The 21,219-nt window shown below is 38.9% G+C and overlaps 1 protein-coding gene across 3 annotated transcripts in view; it reads left to right on the forward strand.

Annotated features, from left to right (window-relative positions):
* The window catches only part of Vamp4 (vesicle associated membrane protein 4), a 28,713-nt gene that overhangs the window by 5,272 nt on the left and 2,222 nt on the right, over window positions 1-21,219 (forward strand). For 2 of the 3 annotated variants that reach the window (XM_031387251.1, XM_031387261.1), the window contains exons 3-8: window positions 2,439-2,485; window positions 7,054-7,104; window positions 12,079-12,179; window positions 13,362-13,441; window positions 17,093-17,144; window positions 19,016-19,733. In XM_031387251.1, coding sequence (XP_031243111.1) covers window positions 2,439-2,485; window positions 7,054-7,104; window positions 12,079-12,179; window positions 13,362-13,441; window positions 17,093-17,144; window positions 19,016-19,044 — 360 coding nt within the window. In that variant the 3' untranslated portion in view covers window positions 19,045-19,733. Of the gene's footprint in view, window positions 1-2,438; window positions 2,486-7,053; window positions 7,105-12,078; window positions 12,180-13,361; window positions 13,442-17,092; window positions 17,145-19,015; window positions 19,734-21,219 lie in introns of those variants that run through there. The other variant, XM_031387271.1, reaches the window with a different exon arrangement.

A 21,219-nucleotide genomic window follows, 5' to 3' on the forward strand; every position in this document is an offset into this window, starting at 1 on the left:
TCAGAAATCCGCCTGCCTCTGCCTCCCAAGTGCTGGGATTAAAGGCGTGTGCCACCACCGCCTGGCACTAAAATTCTTTATGTGTGAACTTACCAGTATATCTTTTCTCCACATCCCACCTTATTCTTTATTTGACATTTATTTTAGGTGAATTTCTTGAAAAAAAAATATTGGCTAGACTTTGTGGTATTCTGGTCTTACAAAATTTTGTTTTAGTAGGGTCACTCATTTAATGTAAGTAATACCGTCAGATTTTGTCTGTGCCAGCCATTTTCCTGTGGGCAGTGAAGACTCTGTTCTTATTTTTGGCTGACTCTTTATTATCATGTGAACTTCAGTTTAAGTTTCATCTTTACAGTATGATTTTCCACAACAATCTAAATCCCGTGTAGTCACCTGTCACTTTCTGCTCCATCGCTGTTTAAATTCTCTCCATGGCATTTTCTCAGGATCACCCAGTAAGTTGAGGGTTGAGATATAGCACAGCTCACATACTAAATGCTTAGTATTTGTTAATGAACATTTCATAGAGCTTTCCTTTTTTACTCTTTAGTATGTCTTATATATTATATATTAATTATTCTACGTAGACACACAACTATCATACATATATGCATTTCTTTTATTCCGTCACACTTGTGCCAGATTGGCTATTTTTCCTCTCATCTTTCACCTTTCCTTGGCACCTCTAGGCATCTTAGTGAACTTACTCTCTTTCTTCTTCCCTCTCTTTTTTAAATATTAACTGAATATTTTAGCACTGATATTTAAATAAACTGATTCACCTTCAGTAGTGTACCTTTGCTTTCCCTTCCTGCCCTCACTCCTCACCAGGATGAGCACATCAGCACACGCTACTTCTTCTCATTGTCCTCCTGCACTCAGTCTCAGAACTTTAATAGGACAGTCTTTTTTTTTTTTTTTGGTTTTTCGAGACAGGGTTTCTCTGTGTAGCCCTGGCTATCCTGGAACTTACTCTATAGACCAGGCTGGCCTTGAACTCAAAAGTCAGTCCACCTGCCTCTGTTTCTCAAGTGCTGGGATTAAAGGCATGCACCACCACTGCCCGGCAATAGGACAGGCTTAAGCTCTCTTGGAGACTTCTTTTATGTTATACTTTTTATTAACTTGATGTCCACAATGACATTATTGTCATTTATTTTAATATTTGTGTGCTCACCTGTATGTGTGAGTGTGAAAACCACATGTCAGCATTAGGTCTCTTCCTCTGCTGCCCTCCACCTTAGTTTTGAGACAAGGTCTCTCGCTGACCCTGGCACTGGCTGACTGAGTAGGCTACTGGCCAGAGACCAGCACAAAGGATTCTCCTGCTTCCATACGTCAGCACTACATGCAGAGAGATGCATGATGCCACACCTGGCTCTTTAACGTGGATGCTGAGCATCTAAACTCAGGTCCTCGTGCTTATGAAGCAAGTGCTCTACCTACTGAGCCACCCCCTACACCCCAGGCCTCATCAGACATTCAGATGTGGCTGTGCCTTTGATTACTTTTGATTAGATCCATCTGTGTCTTAAGACCATTCTTTGTGGCTGGTCTAATTCTTGGAGGAGCAGTATCCTCAGAAAAGATACATATGTGATTCACTTCCCGTTTCTGCAGAAGCAAATTGTCACAAAGTTAAAGCATGACAAAGCTACTATCCTGTATTCTCTTGGGAGGAAATTGCTCTTTGAGAAAAGCTTCTAGAGGCTACCTGCCTCTTTTGATTCACCCCTCCCCCGTCTTTAGTCTCAGTCTGGTAGGGTCTCTTTCCTGCCTCCCTCCTCTCTTGGAAAAACCATTTTCCTTCATTGTGGCTTAAATGAAAAATCAGTAAGGACCTTTAGACTCCTCAGTTACCCCTACCAAGGCTCTTTCACCTCACAGGTTAACAGTCACAGGTTTTGGTATTGGGACTTGGATATCTTTGGGGCACCATTACTCTGCCTACAAAATATATCTGTGTCTGAAGGTCTAGATTTTGCTTACTTTTTACCTCCTGTTAGGACCTCATGCTCTTCTTTAGGGAGATGTAGCACCGTCTTCATTTCAAGGGAGACTTCCTGTTTGATAATGTGAAACTGTAAAGTTACCTTGTTGGAAATTAGCATGACTATTTGAGGGTAAATATCTAGAAAAGCCTTTATCTCTGCTCTGAGATCACCCCCTGTACTAATTCTGGGGTAGCCCTTGGACTTCACAATTCAGTGCTGCCAACAGAGAGGGTGGAGGCAGGGGGGTGATAGGATTAAAAGCATTTTCTCTGGCAGATCAACAATGTTCCATTTCTTCTAGCTGCCACAGAGGCATCTGCAATTTACTGTGTTCTTTTTCTGGAAGCTTGTTTTTGAAAAATGTCAGCAGCCTAGAACTTGCCTCTGAGCTTTTGTAACTCCTCTGTATCTGAAAACTCAGGCCTTTTCATTTCTTGACAGAGAAATCTTCTGGAAGATGATTCAGATGAAGAAGAGGACTTTTTTCTGTAAGTTAATTTTTTATTGGATTGTAATTAACATACAAGGAATTACATCTAGTTAAAATGTTCCTGTGAGGTTTGATGTGTGCTAAAATAAATCTGTATAGTATCATCAAAATAATGAAGGAGCACACAGTTGCCCTAGAACATTTCCGCAGCTCTTTGTAAGCTGTTGCTCTCCTGGGCTACTCTCCTTTCTGTCACTGCAGAGTTTGTTTTCTTAGAGTTTGATATAAATGAAACTATATGTCGTGCCCTCCCACACACATCTTTTTATACATTTAAAGCTGGCCTCGTTTACATGGCCTGCTTATCTTGAGATCATCTGTGGATCAGTAGGTCATGCTTTGGGGTAATATTCTATCCTTAATCTCTCTTGGCCAAACCCCTAGGCATGAAGGCTGCTGCACACTCATATCTGTGTTCCAAACCTGACCACACCACAACTAGAGCTTTGATTTAATTGAAATCAATTTTTTTAACATCTACCCTCCTTCCCATCCTTCTAACAGGGTCTCACTCTGTAGCCCAGGCTGGCCTCAGACTCAGTTATCACCTTACCTCTGTTTTCCAAATGTTGGAATTCTAGATGTGTGCCACTGTCTGACTGTCTGTCTGTCTCCCACTCTTTGTCTTTTTCTTTCTTACTCCTTCCCTCCCTTTCCTTCTCCTACTCCTCCCTCCTCCTCTCCTTCCTTATTTCCTTGTTACTTCTTATATCATAAATACTATACTGAAGAAATAATGCCATTACAGTAGATTTAATTTGTGTTTTCTTGTACGAACATTATAGTTTGGACTTCTGAGTTTTGACCCTTTAGGTATTTTAGGTTAAATTTTGTACATTGCTGAAGTAAGGATAAAGGATTTTTTTTTTCTGGCATATGACCAGCTGATCATCCCAGAACCATTTAATTAAAAGATTATTCTTTCTAATGAGTTACCTTGGTATGTTGCTGTAGTTGTCAGAAAGATTTCTCATTCAGGGCTAGGTATGTGTTTAGGAAGGACAGTTTTGCTGCAGGAGCCTTCTGGCCAGGGCATTGTAGAGACACATGATCAGGATGGTCAGCTGGTCTTCTGTCCATCACTCTTTCTTTCTCACTCTTTCCCTCCCTCTCCTTCTCCCTCTCTTCCCTCTGTGAACTTTAAGGGCCCTGAGGAAAACTGTACTGGGGACCTTTAGAGTCACATACATACATCCAGCACTTGGAGTCTCTACTCCTGGTTCAGATCTTCTGGATAAGGAGCATATCGAGCCCACCCAGGGTGACTCAGAACAGTGTTTTCCTCGGGGCCCTAGAAGTTCACAGAGGGAGGAGTGGGAGAAGGAAAGGGAAAGAAAAAAAGGATAGAAAGTGATAGACAGACAGACAGACAGAAGACAAATTGACCATCTGCAGGCCTCATGAAAGAGGTTAATTTGGAATTCATCCAGTTGTTCACTTAGGTTCACTGATACTTTAAAAGGCTGCTTCCTCTTGGTCCTGGACAGGTCTTCACTGAGAAGTACTCATGGCCTGCAGTGAGCAAGCCATGGATCCAGACCCATAATCTGTGATGAACATTCCATATATCCAGCACTTGGAGTCTCTACCTCCCGGTTCAAATCTTCTGGATGAGGAGCATATCAAGCTCATCCAGGGTGACTCATAAGATCCCACAGTACATTGTTTTCCTCGGGGCCCTAGAAGTTCACAGATGAAGGGCCAAGCCTGTGCTATTATCCTCAGCCTCTCAGCGTGGCCACAGTGCTGAGAACAGTTCCAAGGTAGCTTACTCAGCAGGCCCTTCCCTGCCAGCTCCAGGTGTGTGGTAAGTCCTGCATGCTAATCCGCCAATCCGTAAGGAGAATGCTGCTGAGAGAAGATGGAGGCATCTCCTCAGGCCAGCAGGAGAAACCCCCTCTCAGCCTGACTGAGCACTCAGTCCAGGGCCAGGGCCAGTGCCATGGCAATGTTGAGAGAGCTTAGCTTGCCTCTCTGACTCAGTAGCTAGAGTCACAGACCGTAACTCTGCCCTGGTAGCACCAAGATTTGTATCTCACAGACCTGGAGGCAGGCAGTATCTGTCCACTTCCGGCCACTGTTCCTGAGGCAGGCAGTGTCTGTCCACTTCCAGCCACTGTTCCTGAGGCAGGCAGTGTCTGTCCACTTCCAGCCACTGTTCCCCTGAGGCAGGCAGTGTCTGTCCACTTCCAGCCACTGTTCCCCTGAGGCAGGCAGTGTCTGTCCACTTCTAGCCACTGTTCCTGTGAGGCAGGCAGTATCCTGTCCACTTCCAGCCACTGTTCCTCTGAGGCAGACAGTGTCCTGTCCACTTCCAGCCACTGTTCCCCTGAGGCAGGCAGTGTCCTGTCCACTTCCAGCCACTGTTCCTCTGAGGCAGGCAGTGTACTGTCCACTTCCAGCCACTGTACCTCTGAGGCAGGCAGTGTCTGTCCACTTCCAGCCACTGTTCCTCTGAAGCCTCTTGGTTTGTTTGTTTGGTTTTGTTTGTTTCTTTTTCTGCTTGTTACTAATAAAAAATATTTTGTGACAATTCATTGAAACTGAGTATGGTGACAGTGCCTGTAGTTCTAGCTACTCGGGAAGAGGGAGATTGCCTGAGCCTTACTGTTCAAAATTTAGAAAGTAAAAATTAAGTAAAACTGAAGCTCATGAAGATTGTTGATTAGGCTACAATCCTAATCTACGAATGGGAATAGTATCTATCATTTGGGCTGAAATGTGAGGTGACATGTGGAGATAATTTTCTATAGTTAACATGCAGTTGGAGTGTTTGCTTTAGTTTTGGGTTGGGGGTTTCTCTACATAGCCCTGGCTATCCTAGAACTCACTGGTTAGACCACAGAGATTTCCCCTGCCTCTGCCTCCCCAACGCTGTGATTAAAGGTGAGCACTGCTATGACCAGCCTTTGGAATGGTTTTAGCATAACTATTTTTAAGTAACTACCTACCTCATCCATCACATTTTTAAAAATTTTTTTTTTTAGATTTATTTTATTTATTTTATGTGTATGAATACACTGTAGTTGTACAGATGGCTGTTAGCCATCGTGTGTGGCTGCTGGGAACGGAACTCAGGACCTCTGCCAGCTCGCTCGCTCCGACATAATTCACTGTAGCTGTCTTCAGACACTCCAGAAGAGTGTGTCCGATCTCATTACAGGTGGTTGTGAGCCACCATGTGGTTGCTGGGATCCGAACTCAGGACCTTTGGAAGAGCAGTCAGTGCTCTTACCCCATGAGCCATCTCGCCAGCCCCATCACATCCTTTTTAATGACTGCTTTTTCATGCTTTCCTCTTGATTTATTATAATTCCTCTGGTTCAGAATATAAAATATTGTGCTTTGACTTATCATTTGGGATAGAATGCTGGTCTGGAACTCCAGTATTTAGTTGAAGCTCTGAAAACCGAAAGGAAAAAGCTACAGAAGTTATGGTAACATGATATTTTCATACTAATAAATGGTATTATTTTAGTGAATAGTTTGATTTTTTTTCCTTCAAATACAATTTCTTAGAAATGCATACTTTCACTTCCTTTAGAAAGTTTCATGCAAATAAGAACCTATGTTGATTTTATTTTTTGAGTTTTATGGTTTATACCTTATTCTCTATCTTCAGAAAACTAATCATTAAAATATCCTGAAGTTCTCATTGCTAGAACATTGAAAAGGGTGGATCAAGGTGTTATATACACTTGACTGTAACAAGATAATAGTAGGAACTTGAGACTCTTAAATACTTCCTAATGTCCTTTATTTTAAATCTTTTTTTTTTCAGATTTATTTTATGTGTATAAGTATACTGTTGTTCTCTTCAGACACACAAGAAGAGGGCATCAGATAGCATTACAGATGGTTGTGAGCCACCATGTGGTTGCTGGGAATTGAACTCTGGAAGAGCAGTCAGTGCTCTTAACCACTGAGCCATTTTCTTAGTGTTCTTGCATTTTCCTCTCACTGTGTGGGTATCTATAAGAAAGATATTCAAGAAATACACTTAAATTTTTAAATTTTTGGAATAAATTCAAAGTGAATTACATGTTTTAGTTCTAGAATTGACCATGAAGGTAGTCATAGTCACAGTTATATTGATATGACGTTTCAGAGTTTTATGTATAGCAGAAAAAGTATTACTTAGGATCAGGATTATGTGCTGGGCAGTAGTGGTGCACGTCTTTACTCCCAGCACTTTGGAGGCTGAAGCAGGGGGATTCTATGAGTTCGAGGCCACCTTGTTCTACAGAGCAAGCTGCAGGACAGACAAGTCTACACAGTGAAACCCTATCTCAAACAAACAGACAAACAAGCAGCTCAGGATTATGTAGTCTGTACCTTCTCAGGAAGTTTGAACCCTTGGAAGAATTAGATTATGGTCAATGAGATATACCATGAAGTCTACACAAGATTATGTAGCATTCAGTTCTACCAACACCTGTAAAATACAGCTTTGTGTGACTAATGATGATCCATATTTAGAATCTAGCTTGATGGCACACATAATTATTGTGCTCGTATTTGTGAAATACTGTCATTACTAACGTATACTGCATGTTTTATTTTCAGACGGGGACCATCTGGACCTAGATTTGGACCTAGAAATGATAAGATTAAGCAGTAAGTTCTTACATACTCATTTGTTTAAATGATTGTCATAGTTCTATGTAGATGACAGCTATCAGACTATAGTCTGTGAACAGATCTGCCTATTGTTTTTATAAACAAAGTTGTTTTTCTTAGAATAGAGACTATATCCATTTGTGTTCATATTAACTACAATAGCATAGCAGAAATCATATGGCCCAAAATGCCTTTAGATTCATATTATATAGGAAAAGAAAGAGTGGCCAAAGGTGGTAGTTTCCTGCACCATTGTCTCACACTGCAGCGATAATACCAAAAGGAGCCAGTAATTTCAATTCCAGTTGTAGAATACTGTGTTACAAGGGAATTGTTGCTAGATTTCAGCTAAGTAGATTTTATAGTCTACATGTGTAGCCTGCAGAAACAGCGTACTTCATCAGTACCTGGAAGCTTAAAGAGACTGTATAATGATGGCCTTGTAAAATCCACATGGAGCGGAGTGAAGCTGGCCTCACAAGCCATCATCTTAGGGTTTTAGTGGATTCACAGGGCAGTCTGCATACGTATAAGTAAGTATGCCTGCAAGGGTGACTGTAATTGTTGAGCCAGAATGACTATCCATCCACATCATCCACATCATCTTTCTGTGTCTCATATCTAAAGTGTCAGTGGAGTAGAGCAATCTAGAGACACATCTGGGTTTTCTTTTTTTTTTTTTTATGGTTTTTCGAGACAGGGTTTCTCTGCGTAGCCCTGGCTGTCCTGGAACTCACTCTGTAGACCAGGCTGGCCTCGAACTCAGAAATCCGCCTGCCTCTGCCTCCCAAGTGCTGGGATTAAAGGCGTGCGCCACCACCGCCCGGCCACATCTGGGTTTTCTGTTCAGCCAGTATACTTTGTTTCCATCTGAAATGCTTCTGCAGAAGTGAACCTAATATAGAATATGGCCCAGTGTGTCTTTAGAGCCACACACAAATGGTGTGCAATGGAAACTACTACTGTAACTTTAACAATCAGAATTTTTGAATAAAAAGGAATCATTGAATGATATAGTGGTTCTTACTCTAGAGCTGAAGGCTGGCTGGATTTAGTTAGAAGTCAGTCATCAAATGAGCAAATTGAGCCTCAGGAACACTAATCCCACATGATATGACTCACCAGTGTGTACATAATGTGACACACTAGCCATGTCACAAGCTTAAGGAAAACTCCCTGACAGTACACCAAAATTGGTCATTTTATTCACCTAAGATGCATTGTTACCACTTAATTTATAATAATTCAGTAGAGAATTCTCAGCTATATAGACCAGCAACATTGTTTGGATTTACATAATTGTTTGGATATACATAAAATACATAATTAAAAACAACCAAAAAAACCAAACAAACCCTCTTTTTGTCAACAGTACCTTAAAAGACCACAAGATGGGGGTATTAATGGAAAATAAATGTTTTCTCTATAAAATAAGGAAGAATGTATGTGTTGCAGAACATGGATTTTTTTTTTTTAAATGGAAGAGCATTGACATTATCAAGTACATGTCTAAGTATTGCGTGCTGTGTAAAGTGTTTGAAAGACTACCGCATTTAATTCTCACAAGTGAGACAAATTATCATCCTCATTTTAAAGGTGAGAAAATAGAAAGCCTTCCTTGCAAGCAGCATACATGCAGAGTAAGTGACAGGCTCAACTGCAGGGCAGCTCTCCCTGGGTGTAGAACTGAGCACTCTGTACACCGTCTGCATCCCTGGCAGTCGTTAGAATAGAGACCTTGCAGAACACAGATGCTTCACACTCTGCTTAAGAAGTCAAACCTCCTCCTCTTTGTGTGTCTGATGACCTTTTCTATTCCCATATGATCCAAAGGCCGTGAAGCTGTTTCACCTCTTCTGTTAAGCTGTTAAGTTCTTCATTTTCTTTTAGCTGTGGCCATATCTTTCTCCCACTTAGCTGCATAGCTTCCAGATCTAACAGTCTTATTCCCTTTGCTGTTCCCAGTTCTTTGAGCCATATCCAATTCACCCAGTTGTTGAAATAATCCTTCCTCTTACATATATTCTCTAGATAAATCCAGTATCTCCTTTACTGTGCCCAACTCATTCTTTTCTAAAAATTTTAAATATATATTTTAAAAAATGTATGTGTGTGAGTGTTTTGCCTGCATGAATATGTATGGACCATATGCATAACTAGTGCTTGCAGAATTCAGAAGAGGGTGTTAGATCCCCTGGAACTGAAGTTAGGGATAGTTGCGAGCCACTAAGTTGGGATGGGAATAAAAACTGGGTCTTTTGCAAAAACAAGTGCTCTTAACTGCTGAGCCATCTCTTGAGCTGCCACACACGCCCCCAATCCGTCTTTACCCTCACAATTACTTTGGATATTTAGCTTCTTTATTTCCATTTGAATTTAGAAATGTTTTTTCCATTTTTGTGAAGAATGTCATTGGAATTTTGATGGGAATTGAACTGGCTCTGTAGACTGCCTTTGGTAATACAGCAAGTAATCTCTGAACACAGGGAGTCTACTTTTTGTTTGGTGTTTTCTACAGCTCTTCTTCCAGGCTTTAGAGTTTTCAGCATAGGGTCTTTCCCATCTTTAGTTAAGTTTATGAATTCATAACTTCAAACTGTAGTACAGAGCCATAGTAATAGAACACCATTGCACTGACACAAAAACAGACACATAGAGATCAATGGAATACAAGACCCAGAGAGAAAATAATCCTACACGTCACATCCGTCCCATTCTTAATAAAGGTGTTAAAACATGCGCTAGAGAAATGGCTTCCTCTTTAATAAATGATGCTGGGGATGCTGATATCTGTCTGAGAAAGACTGAAACTAGATCCCGCTCTCCTACTATGCACAAAAGTCAGTTCAAAAATGAGTCTAAAGATTTTGGGGTGAAACCTGAGACTTTGGAACTACAAGAGAAAAGCACAGTGGGAACATGTGCATAGTAAGATAGGACTAATGGCTTTGCATCAAACTAAAGAGCTGTGCAGCAGCAGAACAGAGTGAAGAACAGGATGGGAGAAGATCTTTGCCAGCTGCTCACCCAATATGGGATTAGTATCCACATTAAATAAAGAATGAATAGCAAAAGGCAGGTGATCTAGTTACTTGTGAAAAAGTGCACATGGCCAATACATTCCCAAAAGAAATGTACACCATCTTCAGCTATCAAGGAAATATAAATTAAGACTATTTTAAGATTTTACATCAGCCAGGCACTGGTGGCTCTTGTCATTATACCCACTCTCAGAAGGCCGAGACAGGTGGATCTCTGAGTTGGAGGCCAACCTGGTCTACAGAGTGAGCTCTAGGACAGACGGAGCTGAACAGAGAAACCTTGTCTATGGGTTGGGGGGGTTGGCTGAGGAGCAGCGGTGGGGGTTCCTTCACACTAGTCAGAATGGCTGTTGCTAAGGAAAAGAAACAACATATTGAAGAGAATTCAGGAAAAAAGGAATCCTGACATACAGCTGGTAGAAATGTAAATTACTCCAGCCAATACAGAGATCAATGTGGAAGTTCCTGGGAGAAAAGTTAAATGTAACCCTGCACATCAGGACACTCACCTGCAACCCAGTAGTGGACAGGTGGGATGGAGTCCAGGCTTGTCCTCAGCTACATAAGTTCTGAGTTTGAGACCCTCACTTTGTTTTTAAAGCACCCACTTTGACTAGCTCAAATAAAGGATAGAATTCTTTTTCATAATTGCATATAACTGGGTTAATTTGCAGGGAATAGTGTAGGAAAGGACAGAAAGGAGGTGTATATTAGGACTTTTTTTAAAAGCCTAGATGATCTCTCTGTCTTTCTCTGTCTCACACACACACACACACACACACACACACACACGAAAAGACAAGTGCATATTTTTATTTGCTTAAATATGTGTGGGTTTCTGTGTCATTGCGCTTTAAACATTTTCTTAGTTTTAAGGACCAGAGATTCACTTTATTTATTTTTTTTATATATTTTTTATTTAATAATTCTTATTTAACTATTTCTTATTATATAAAGTAATTTTCTAAAGATTTATTTATTTATTATATGTAAGTACACTGTAGCTGTCTTCAGACACTCCAGAAGAGGGGGTCAGATCCCATTACACAGATGGTTGTGAGCCACCATGTGGTTGCTAGGATTTGGACTCAGGACCTTTGGAAGAGCAGTCAGTGCTCTTAACTGCTGAGCCATCTCTCCAGCCTATAAAGTAATTTAAGATAGATATTTGTCTGTAGTTAGAACATCAGAGGAATACTAGACATGCAGGTATGTCTGTGTCTTTACAGGAGATAACTCCTAAATAACAGTAGATAGGAGAGAACATCTGACTAATTCTTAAGTTTGTTTCAGTGTTCATTGAACAGCCTGAGTTTAATTAGAGGAGGCTCCCATCACACAAGGAGGAAAACATCTTCATTTAAAGACTGAATTGCTTTATTTATTTTTGCCTATTGGTGGGTATTTCCCAATATTCCTGGGTGCTCCAAGTTGTCTTGAATCTTGCTTATGCTCAAGAGAAAACTAATAAGCACTGAAGAGTTACATCCATTGGGTATCCAGTGCCTCACAGGGGTGCTGTACATTTACATTTTAGAAACTAGGTCTTTTTCCTTAGCCTTCAGTAAACCTGATCAAGCATCGTGGTAAGTCTTCTGGTTGAAATGTGTTACAAAGGAAGGTGGATTGTGATTACTGGTTTTACTACCTATTCATCAGTTCACTGACAAGAAATAAAACATTTAGTCACACTGAGCATTCTGTCAATGTCTGGTTTGCCTGTGATTCAAGATAGAATCAAGACTAAAAATAAGCTTTCAGTTAAGTATTACTTTAAAGTGTATCCTTTGTCCTTAATTACTTGGACATTCAGACCCAGAATTTTATAGTTTAATAACAACTCTTGGTTCTCTGAGAACTATATTTGTCACATCTAGTAAAAGTTCTAAAAGTGTGGGTATTTCTAAAATGTTACCTTTTTTCAAACTAGTGTTCAGAATCAGGTGGATGAAGTTATTGATGTAATGCAAGAGAATATTACAAAGGTAATTGAAAGAGGAGAAAGGCTAGATGAACTACAGGACAAATCAGGTACAGCCACTTGCCCGCTTCTTGTTGTTGTGACTGTGTGTAGCTAATGCATGCCTTCCGTTTGTCTTGCCAGTGTTTAGGAATCTTGGCTTCAGAGATTAACATTCAGTTCTTAAGCTTGATTTCCGTGGCTTAATTTCTACCCATTAATGTGAATGGTCTTACTGTACTGTTTACTTCTTACTCAGAAAAGAATGGAGAGTTTAAAACTTCGTTGCCAAAAAGTTAAATCCTCTCTTTCCTCTTGCCCTGTCATATTAATAAGCTTTGTGTTTCTTAGGATGTCAAGATGTTAAAATGTAATCCATTTGTTCAGTACTCCTTTCAAACTTGCCTGCTATTTTTACTTTGTCTTCCCTGGAACTTAGGTAGTGTTTTCCGCAGATGTTAGTCTCTGTCCATGATTCCTAGCACATATTTGGACCTCACATATTGAGGTTTCCCTGGAAACTTAGCAATGTTTGCTTACAGTTAGATGTTACTTGTTGAGCCTGTAATGGTTCTTGGCACGTATTAGCCCTTCTTGCTGTGTTAATGGTGAATAGCTGCATGCCAGATTCATTCTTGATAGATTAGCCTGATTTTTTTCACTCAAAATCAGTTATCTTTGTTTTCTAAAAATTAAATTTTTTTTTCTGTGTGTATATCTTTTCTAGAGATGTGCCAAAGTATTTATTTTGTTTCTGGTGCTGGGATGTAGTGTGTACCATCAGGGATCTGTCCATGAGCAGCAACCATAGCCCCTAATTTTAAAAACTTTTATTACATTAATTGTGTGCATGTGTTTGCATGGGAGCACGTATACATGTGTACATGTAGGAGTCAGGGAGTTGGCTCTGGCCTTCCATCACGTGAGTCCCTATATACGAAACCTAGGTCATCAGGCTTCGTGTCCATCTTGCCTCTCCCAACTATTCTTATTTTTAAACTCTATTTTCTTACCAGGATTAAGTTTGTGTATAAGCAGAGACCCTAAGAAGGATTCTGGAAATCTTGAGTGGGTGTCAGGATGGGGTGGGACGGTTGAACAAACTCACCTTCCACTGTGTTCTCCTTTGGCTTTTAATGTAGACTAATAGACTTTGTGGGAAGAAGTAGAAATTAAAGTTTATCTTTGTATGACTATATAAATGAATGCTGTTATGTCATTTAATAATTCTCTCCACCCTCTGTGTGATACAGAAAGCTTATCGGATAATGCAACTGCTTTCAGCAATAGATCCAAACAGCTTCGAAGGCAAATGTGGTGGCGAGGATGCAAAGTAAGTAAATGGGGGGAGAGGGAGGGCCAGAGAAGTTGTGAAGAGAGGAGGCAGCTCACCTGGGAAATGGAAAGGAACAGAGCAGCGCCTGAAAGGGTGCGCCCAGCTCTCCATGAAAGTGCCCACGTTGGTAGGGAGCAGGTCAGCATCGGGACACATGGTGACAAACACGCTGCCCTTCTTAGACCCACTTCCACTTCTTCCTAGCTCTAGGAGAGCAGCTCACTATGGACACAGTGGGTTTGGATTGGTGTTTTGTTTTTTGTTTTCTTAATAGAATGAAAACTTGAGAAAAGTGTGGCTTTTTTTTTTCATAGTGGGAAAAACAGTAGCAGTTTGTATACCAGAGACTCTCCTAACAAAAGATTAATGAAAAAGTCTCATTTGATTTCTTCATTATTAAATTTTAATAAGGGCAAATGGAATCACTAAATACTAATATTTCTGTAGAAATGAATTTTCCTCTTAAATATGAACGAACAATCATAAAAAAAATCTTTTAAGATTTTATCAAAAAAATTATGTTATGAGAGCAAGTCTTTCCTTTTTCCTCTTGAATCTAGGTATATGTTTTTATTATCCTTAAACATGGACTTACTGTTTTTAACCCCTAATTTTAGGGTTCAGCAATAATTTTCTAAGCCCGACTTTGCTATATGTTAAGAATCTCTCCCAAGAGATGTCTTGGATTTACTGAGTTTTGTCTGATTACCTGTTAAATATTCTGTTCCCAGAAATAGAAGTGAAGAAAGACAAGTTTCATTGTTCCCTTCATAATGAACTTTTTTCCATTTATTTTTGTTTGCTTCAGAGAATAAATTTTGTATTTTCTTTAATTTCTTCTTCTTTGGCTCCTCCTCTAATGTTTTAAAGAGATTTAAAAATCCTAAGGACTTAGTTTAACGTTGTGGACCACTAATAGCATGAAGCATGTGATAAACAACACTGTATAGGTAGCAGGGACCTCCTACTTACTCCTTTCTAAGGTTGTTTCCTCAGTCTCATCCTATACTGTTAGTCACTGTGCTCCTGTTCGTCTGGGGAGGTTCCCCATGCCTCCCACCAATGATTGGCTTTCATTGTAGTGATTTAGGGAGGCTATTGTAAAAAAGGAGGTGGGAAAAACGACATCAGAGGCTGCCACTGGTAAAAGGGTGTGGGTGGTAATAGGCTAATAGCTGATGATGAAGGAGCTCTGAGCAGTGACGGAAATGTGTTTGTCTATGACAGTTTTAGATAGATGGTACCTACCCCAAATTATAACCCCAGGAAGAACACTCTATTCAATACAAGTTGTTTATACTTTTGTTGACATTTCCATTTAAATTTTGTAAAGTTCAGCCTAGTAATTTTATAGTAATAGGACAAATTAATGTATATTTTAGAAAAGCTACTCTTAAATTCCATATTATTTAGAAAATATTTCTAGGTTAAATAAAGAATTGAAGTAATTTTTAGTGTAATATAAACTCAGGTCCAATACTTTTTATATTTTTAAGTTATAATTAAAGACTTGGGCTTTTATATCTAAATTGCAAAGCTTTTTATGTATTCCTTGGGTGACTTCGTTGGTGTCATGGCTGCAATGTCATGAAGTGTTAGCAGCCATGTTATGTTTAAAACATTTAATTCCTGTTTCTATTTATAACTGTCACTAGAATGAATCAGCTCTTTATAATATTTAATATTCTGAATTTTTGAAATGAACTGTATAAAATCTTGGAAATAAAAAAATCACACACAAAAATTAACCAATGTATCTTGATGACCTTCTATCTAGTTAGAACAGCCACTCTGAAGCTGTGGAGGCTCACACTGGACTTAACACTTTCATGGTCTAGTATATTTTTATGCGCTGATCCACTAGCATCAGTGACTTTGTTTTTAAGACTGGCTGGCCTAGCTCAGAGATGTCCAGTGAGTTCTCTGCCTTCCTAGTGTTGGGATTACAGGCATGGTGGTCACTGATACCTGGCAGATGCAGCCATTTTTAGTGATGCAAATGTTTGATAAAAGTAGGGCTTTTGATTCATCAAGGAAATAAAATTAGTTTATATAATGTGTGAATTTAAAAAGCAATGGAATGGTGATTGTGGCAATTCCATGTAGAAAGATAATATGAGCTTAATCTGTCAAGCAGTTGAGTGAAACATGATCTTAATTAAGGCTTCTGTTTCTCCTTTGAGACTGTACAATACTCTCAAGTTATGTAAGTATAGTTATTCATAAGAAAAATAGACTCTTAAAAATGGGCTGGTGAGCCGGGCGTTGGTGGCGCACGCCTTTAATCACAGCACTTGGGAGGCCAAGGCAGGTGAATTTCTGAGTTTGAGGCCAGCCTGGTCTATAGAGTGAGTTCCAGAACAGCCAGGGCTATACAGAGAAACCCTGTCTCGAAAAACCAAAAAAAAAAAAAAAAAAAAAAAAAAAAAAAAAAAAAAAAAAAAAAAAATGGGCTGGCGAGATGGCTCAGCGGTGAGAGCACTGACTGCTCTTCCATAGGTCCTGAGTTCAAATTCCAGCAACCACATGGTAGCTCACAACCACCCGTAGTGAGATCTGACGCCCTCTTCTGGTACGTCTGAAGACAACTACAGTGTACTTATGTATAATAGTAAATAAATCTTTAAAAAAATGGAGATTAAAACATTGTAAAGGAAGTAAGGTTAGAAAACAACGCTTGGGTACTCATGGAAAACTGCCATGGCTCCTGCAGCCATGCGTAACCATCCTTCCTGAAGACTGCTGCCATGTATAACTGTCCCCTATGAAGCCTGCTGCCATATTGATAGTCCCTGGTCCATGGTTGTTTGCCATATTGTCCATATTGTTGCTTACTCACAGTGAGCTGCAGTTGGGGAAACCAACTATTTATCATGGCTCTTGGAAGAGAAACACCAAATTCACTTTGCCTTACTATACACTCGTTCCATTTTGCTGTTGGCTATTAGTCTCTTCTATATAATTTATCAATTTTGTTATCATAGGTTGCCTTCATAGGGACAACTCCATGTAGAGGATTTGGTATGATCCTTGGGTTCAGGCATTCATGCGGCAAGGGCACATTTATAAAGAACATAACTCTACAGATAAGACAGGGCTATTTACATAAATAATACATGGACTAGCTGCCTGTGGGTTTTCACCCAGTCCTGAGCAGAATTGCAGAAAGTACAATTTTGTGTTTCACATTAGAAATAGGGCCAGCCCTGGGAAGGCTTCAATTGTGGCTGCTTATTGCATAGTATAGCCTTATGTAGTAACATCCAACACAACAATTTTGGCTATTTACAAAAGAATACAGGGCTGGGCAGTGGCGCATACCTTTAATCCCAGCACTTGGGAGGCAGAGGCAGGCGGATTTCTGAGTTCACGGCCAGCCTGGTCTACAGAGTGAGTTCCAGGACAGCCAGGGCTACACAGAGAAACCCTGTCTCAAAACAAACAAACAAACAAAGAAACAAACAAAAAAAGAAAAGATAAAAGAATACAGAACAGCCATCATGTTCATGTGAGAAATAGCAAGCTGGACACCCTTCCGTGAATGTGCCTGTTTATTAATAAGGTCGTATGGAATAGTAAGCAGCACAACAGATGGTCTTGTTATGTATTAGCAAGTGAAATCTTCATTTGCCTTTTTGTGTGTTCTAGATAAAAGCCATCATGGCTTTGGCTGCAGCTATCCTTTTGCTCATGATTATCAGTAAGTATTTATTGGATGTTTCTTGGGCTATTGTGTTTGTAAGACTAAGGGTTTGATTTGGTCTTGATTTTTTTTTTTCCAGAGACATAGTCTCACTATGTAGCCCAGGCTGTCCTAGATGCCACTGTGTAGCCAGGTTGGCCTCTGGCTAGGGTATTATGTTAAAATCAGTTTAATTCCTTTTAATTTTAGTTAACCTAATGTATGAAATGTCAATGCTGAATAATGACTTGACTAAGGAGCCAACCTTTACCTAGAATCTATCAATCTCTGAAAAATGCTTTTAAAATGTCTAACCTCCTGTGTGACTATCATGGGTGCATTTCTGTGGGGAGTCTATATCTTTTGTTAAATTCCCTCTTCTGTCCCCCAGAACACCCCCAAACACCCCAGACACAGCTGGGTTGGTTGTTTTTGTTGTTTTTGTTTTTGTTTTTTTTTTTAAGGCTAAATCTGGTAAGTGTTATACTTGGGACCAAAATACAATTTTCTGTTTATTGTTGTATTCGAGAAACAAACCCAGTTAATTTCTCCAGATGATTTTATATGTGTGCATAAAGATTTGAACTTAATTCTGAAAGTATAACTCATTTTCTGGTTTTCTTTAATATTCTTTTCAAAGTCAGATCATTTTTTGTAAGTAGCTTTCTTCAAGGTCTCATATTTACAGAGATTTTATGAAGAACTAGAAAATTGAAACTAGAAAAATTGAAAAAATTTTAAGACTATTTTTTAAACTTAAAGAGAATTTTATAAAGAAATACAATCTAGTCTTATTATGTAGGCTGTTGTGTGAATTTGTTTTCTAGTTGAAGTGTATTTGTAACCCCTGTGTTAATGCTCATGTTACCCATAGTCATGTGCAGATGCGTTCAGATCAAGAAGGATTTTGACTCCCTTGACCCATAGGTTTCTAGCTGGGGTCAAATGGAGATCTGCCTTTTTATTTCAGCTTTCATTACATAACCAATGTCTTTTTTGTAGGCTGCATGGTCCACACATATATTGACTTTATGGTTTGAAATGGACCTCAAGGATAATCTAGAAATGCTGTCCCCATTACTTAGTGTCAGCTGACTGTGATACACCTTAACAGAAAAAATACAGGCTAGGTAGTGTTCAAGGATAAGCTACAGTGCTACTGGCCTTGACTTCACAGTAATTTTTAAATTAATATATCTATTAAACATGATGTCTTTTAATAGAAGCACTTAAAACAAGATTATGTATTAATAAGTATAGTAGCCAGAGGCTCATGGAAACTTAATCCTGTATTTTTCCTAGGAATATTGCTCAATATTCACTATATTCATTCATGATAACTTGGTAGAACAGATAAAAAGATGGATACCATGCAAGATATAGATGAGCATAAACAGGCCCACAGGCCACTGTACTCTCACTATGGCGCTAGCTGCTGTCAATATAATTATTATACTAATATACCTAGATTAATAAAAGTATATGCTTTTAGTCTTTTCCTGTGATTATGTAAGCATGATTTTCAAAAGCTAAGATCATATTAGTTATTTCTAATAAATATTGTATGCATTATTTTTTTTATATTGTTAAATATAGTAATAATATTTTAGAAGCTACGGGCTACTGTTTTGTCATGGTTTATTTGCTCAAGAGGCCAGTGTTAGACAACCGGGTTATGATATCTTTGCATTCTTCTTATTTCATAGTTGTTATTTTAGATCAGAGTCTGGCCCTCATTTCTCCTTTTGTGGCCAAAACCTACACTTAGGGTTGTGCTTCTAACTCGGCTGTAATATGGTTCTGATTTTGATGCATTTTTTTCTTTCTTTTCTTTTCTTTCTTTCTTCTTCTTCTTTTTTTTTTTTTTGTTTTACTTTTTTCTCTTACAGTTCTTATAGTTGTGAAATTCCGTACTTGATTTGATGACAGAGATCCTCATTAAACAAGATCTGGGACAATAATATTTAAAGATTGCTGCATAATTTAAATGAAACCTATGTATATAACTTACAATTTTTCTTTTTCAAGAAACTAAAAGGCAAGTACCAATTCAAATTGGAGCATTGTGAATATCTAATTATCATCTTTCCAACTAACAAAATATGTTTTGAATAATTATATTTGATGCAAAAATAACTCTGTTTTGCTTCATTCCAAGGATCTAATTTGAAACTAGATACTTGCCAGTTTGTTATTTGTATATATAGTTAAACACTGATGACAATACCCATACTTGTGTTTTAGTTGCATTAAAAATATTATTGCATCAAAGTGAAAGTCAGTCTGGTGATCAGGAAGCCCATTTAGAGTCCTGACTTTCTGCTGCAAGAGATGCATAACCATCCTATCAGAATTTGCAAGAATGTCATTCTTTTCATATTGTAGTTGCTTTGCAGGCAATTTCCACATTTATGGATTAACAAAAGCTAAGTGTTGTAAATGTTTCTGCCTTCAGCTCTACCTGAAAACATTCCAGTAAACATATTCTGACTGTATACGAAAATACGTGGTAATTTTTTTGGTATTTGGATTTTGAAAATGGGAAATTTAAACAGTGTGAAAATCATAATATGGTACCATAAAACTGGAGATAATAAAATTATTGGAGAATGTCATTGGAGTTTGAAAACGAGCAATTTGTAGCTCTCAGTCTTGGTCCAGTTGGTTGTCAGTTAGACTACAATAAAAAGGGACTAATTCTGATGTGAGTAAGTGAAATCTGCAGGTAATTTTTTTCTTGACTTAATTTTTTTAGTGGTTTTCTCTCTTTAATTTTAACTAACCCTGAGCCAGAAGTGCTGAGGTTAGCACAGTCATGTTCCTCTAATGTTGTATTCTCATGTTCTCTGACATTCCTAAGGAGGTAGATGTTACAAATGTTCAAACAGCCAGGGTCAGTAAGTAGCCCGTTATCAGGAGCAAAGGTTACCTCACATAATCAGTCAGTAACTGATGCCTAGGGCCACCATTGACCCCAGTCTGCTCTTATAACAAGATGTGTTCATTGTAAAGAGTGTCGGCCTCTTAATATTGTTTGAACAAGTCACAGTGAAGATGCCTCCTGATGTGCAGGGGAAAGGCAGAGACCACAGGAACTTGTTCACATGGACATCTCAAGTGAGAAGAGTTCACAGGGGTGGCCAGGATTGGGGGTGGGGGGAGAATGGACCTATATAACAGATAATACTTTTTGTGATCATTTTAATTCAAAATGTGTAAAACAATTTGGAATTTTCTTTATTTAATTCTACAATGGTTAATACTAACAGACAAAATGTTTAGAATGGAAAGAAATTTGAAAAGGTGGAAGGAAGATTAAGTGATAGCCTAAACATCTAAATATAATTGCTGGAGTTTACAGTTTGTTGCATACTATGGAGAATGGACTCTGTGCTCGTCAGTTCCTGGGCACAGCATCTGAACTGATGATTCAGATGGGCCAAGGAGCGGTCTCAGGCCCAGCAGCTGGTGCTTCAGGGATGGATGTTTCCTCCATTAGCAGAGCTGACCCCATTCTTTGTCTTGTAACCAAGTCATTATTAGCTCCACTGCTTGGTGTGGAAGTCTCCTCTCACTCAGTGTCTGTTAGTGAAGATGAAGTGTTGTTTTTTTTTTTTCTTAAAAAGACTCCAAATGTCAATCTTCTTTAATAAAGTATTCCACTTTTAAAGAAATAATTATAAAACATAGAATTATAAAATTTTAATTTTAATCTTAATTTTAAAACATTAAGTACAATTAAGTACATTAAGTATTATTTAACTACTTATATATGTAGTTGTTTGTATTTAAATTTGTTGCTTCTGAGGAAGCGCTGTTGGCATGGGACTGAGGACTTTACAGCAGCGATGGCTTCAATCCCAGTTTATCGCTTTGTCCCTTTTGATCTTGCATAATCTTGAGGCCTTAAAATGACATTAGTGTGAAATACTGGAAATGTGGGTGTTTCTACCACAAGAAGCTGAGAGAGCCAGGTGTGATGGCTCACACCTGTAACCCCTGCTCTATGAACACTGAAGTAGGAAGGTTTCCCTGATTTTGAAGCCATCCTGGGCTTCATGGTGTGTTCTGGACTAGCCTGGGCTATAGAGTA

Source organism: Mastomys coucha, unplaced genomic scaffold (assembly GCF_008632895.1).
Source record: "Mastomys coucha isolate ucsf_1 unplaced genomic scaffold, UCSF_Mcou_1 pScaffold1, whole genome shotgun sequence".
In the NCBI taxonomy this organism is placed as follows: domain Eukaryota; kingdom Metazoa; phylum Chordata; class Mammalia; order Rodentia; family Muridae; genus Mastomys; species Mastomys coucha.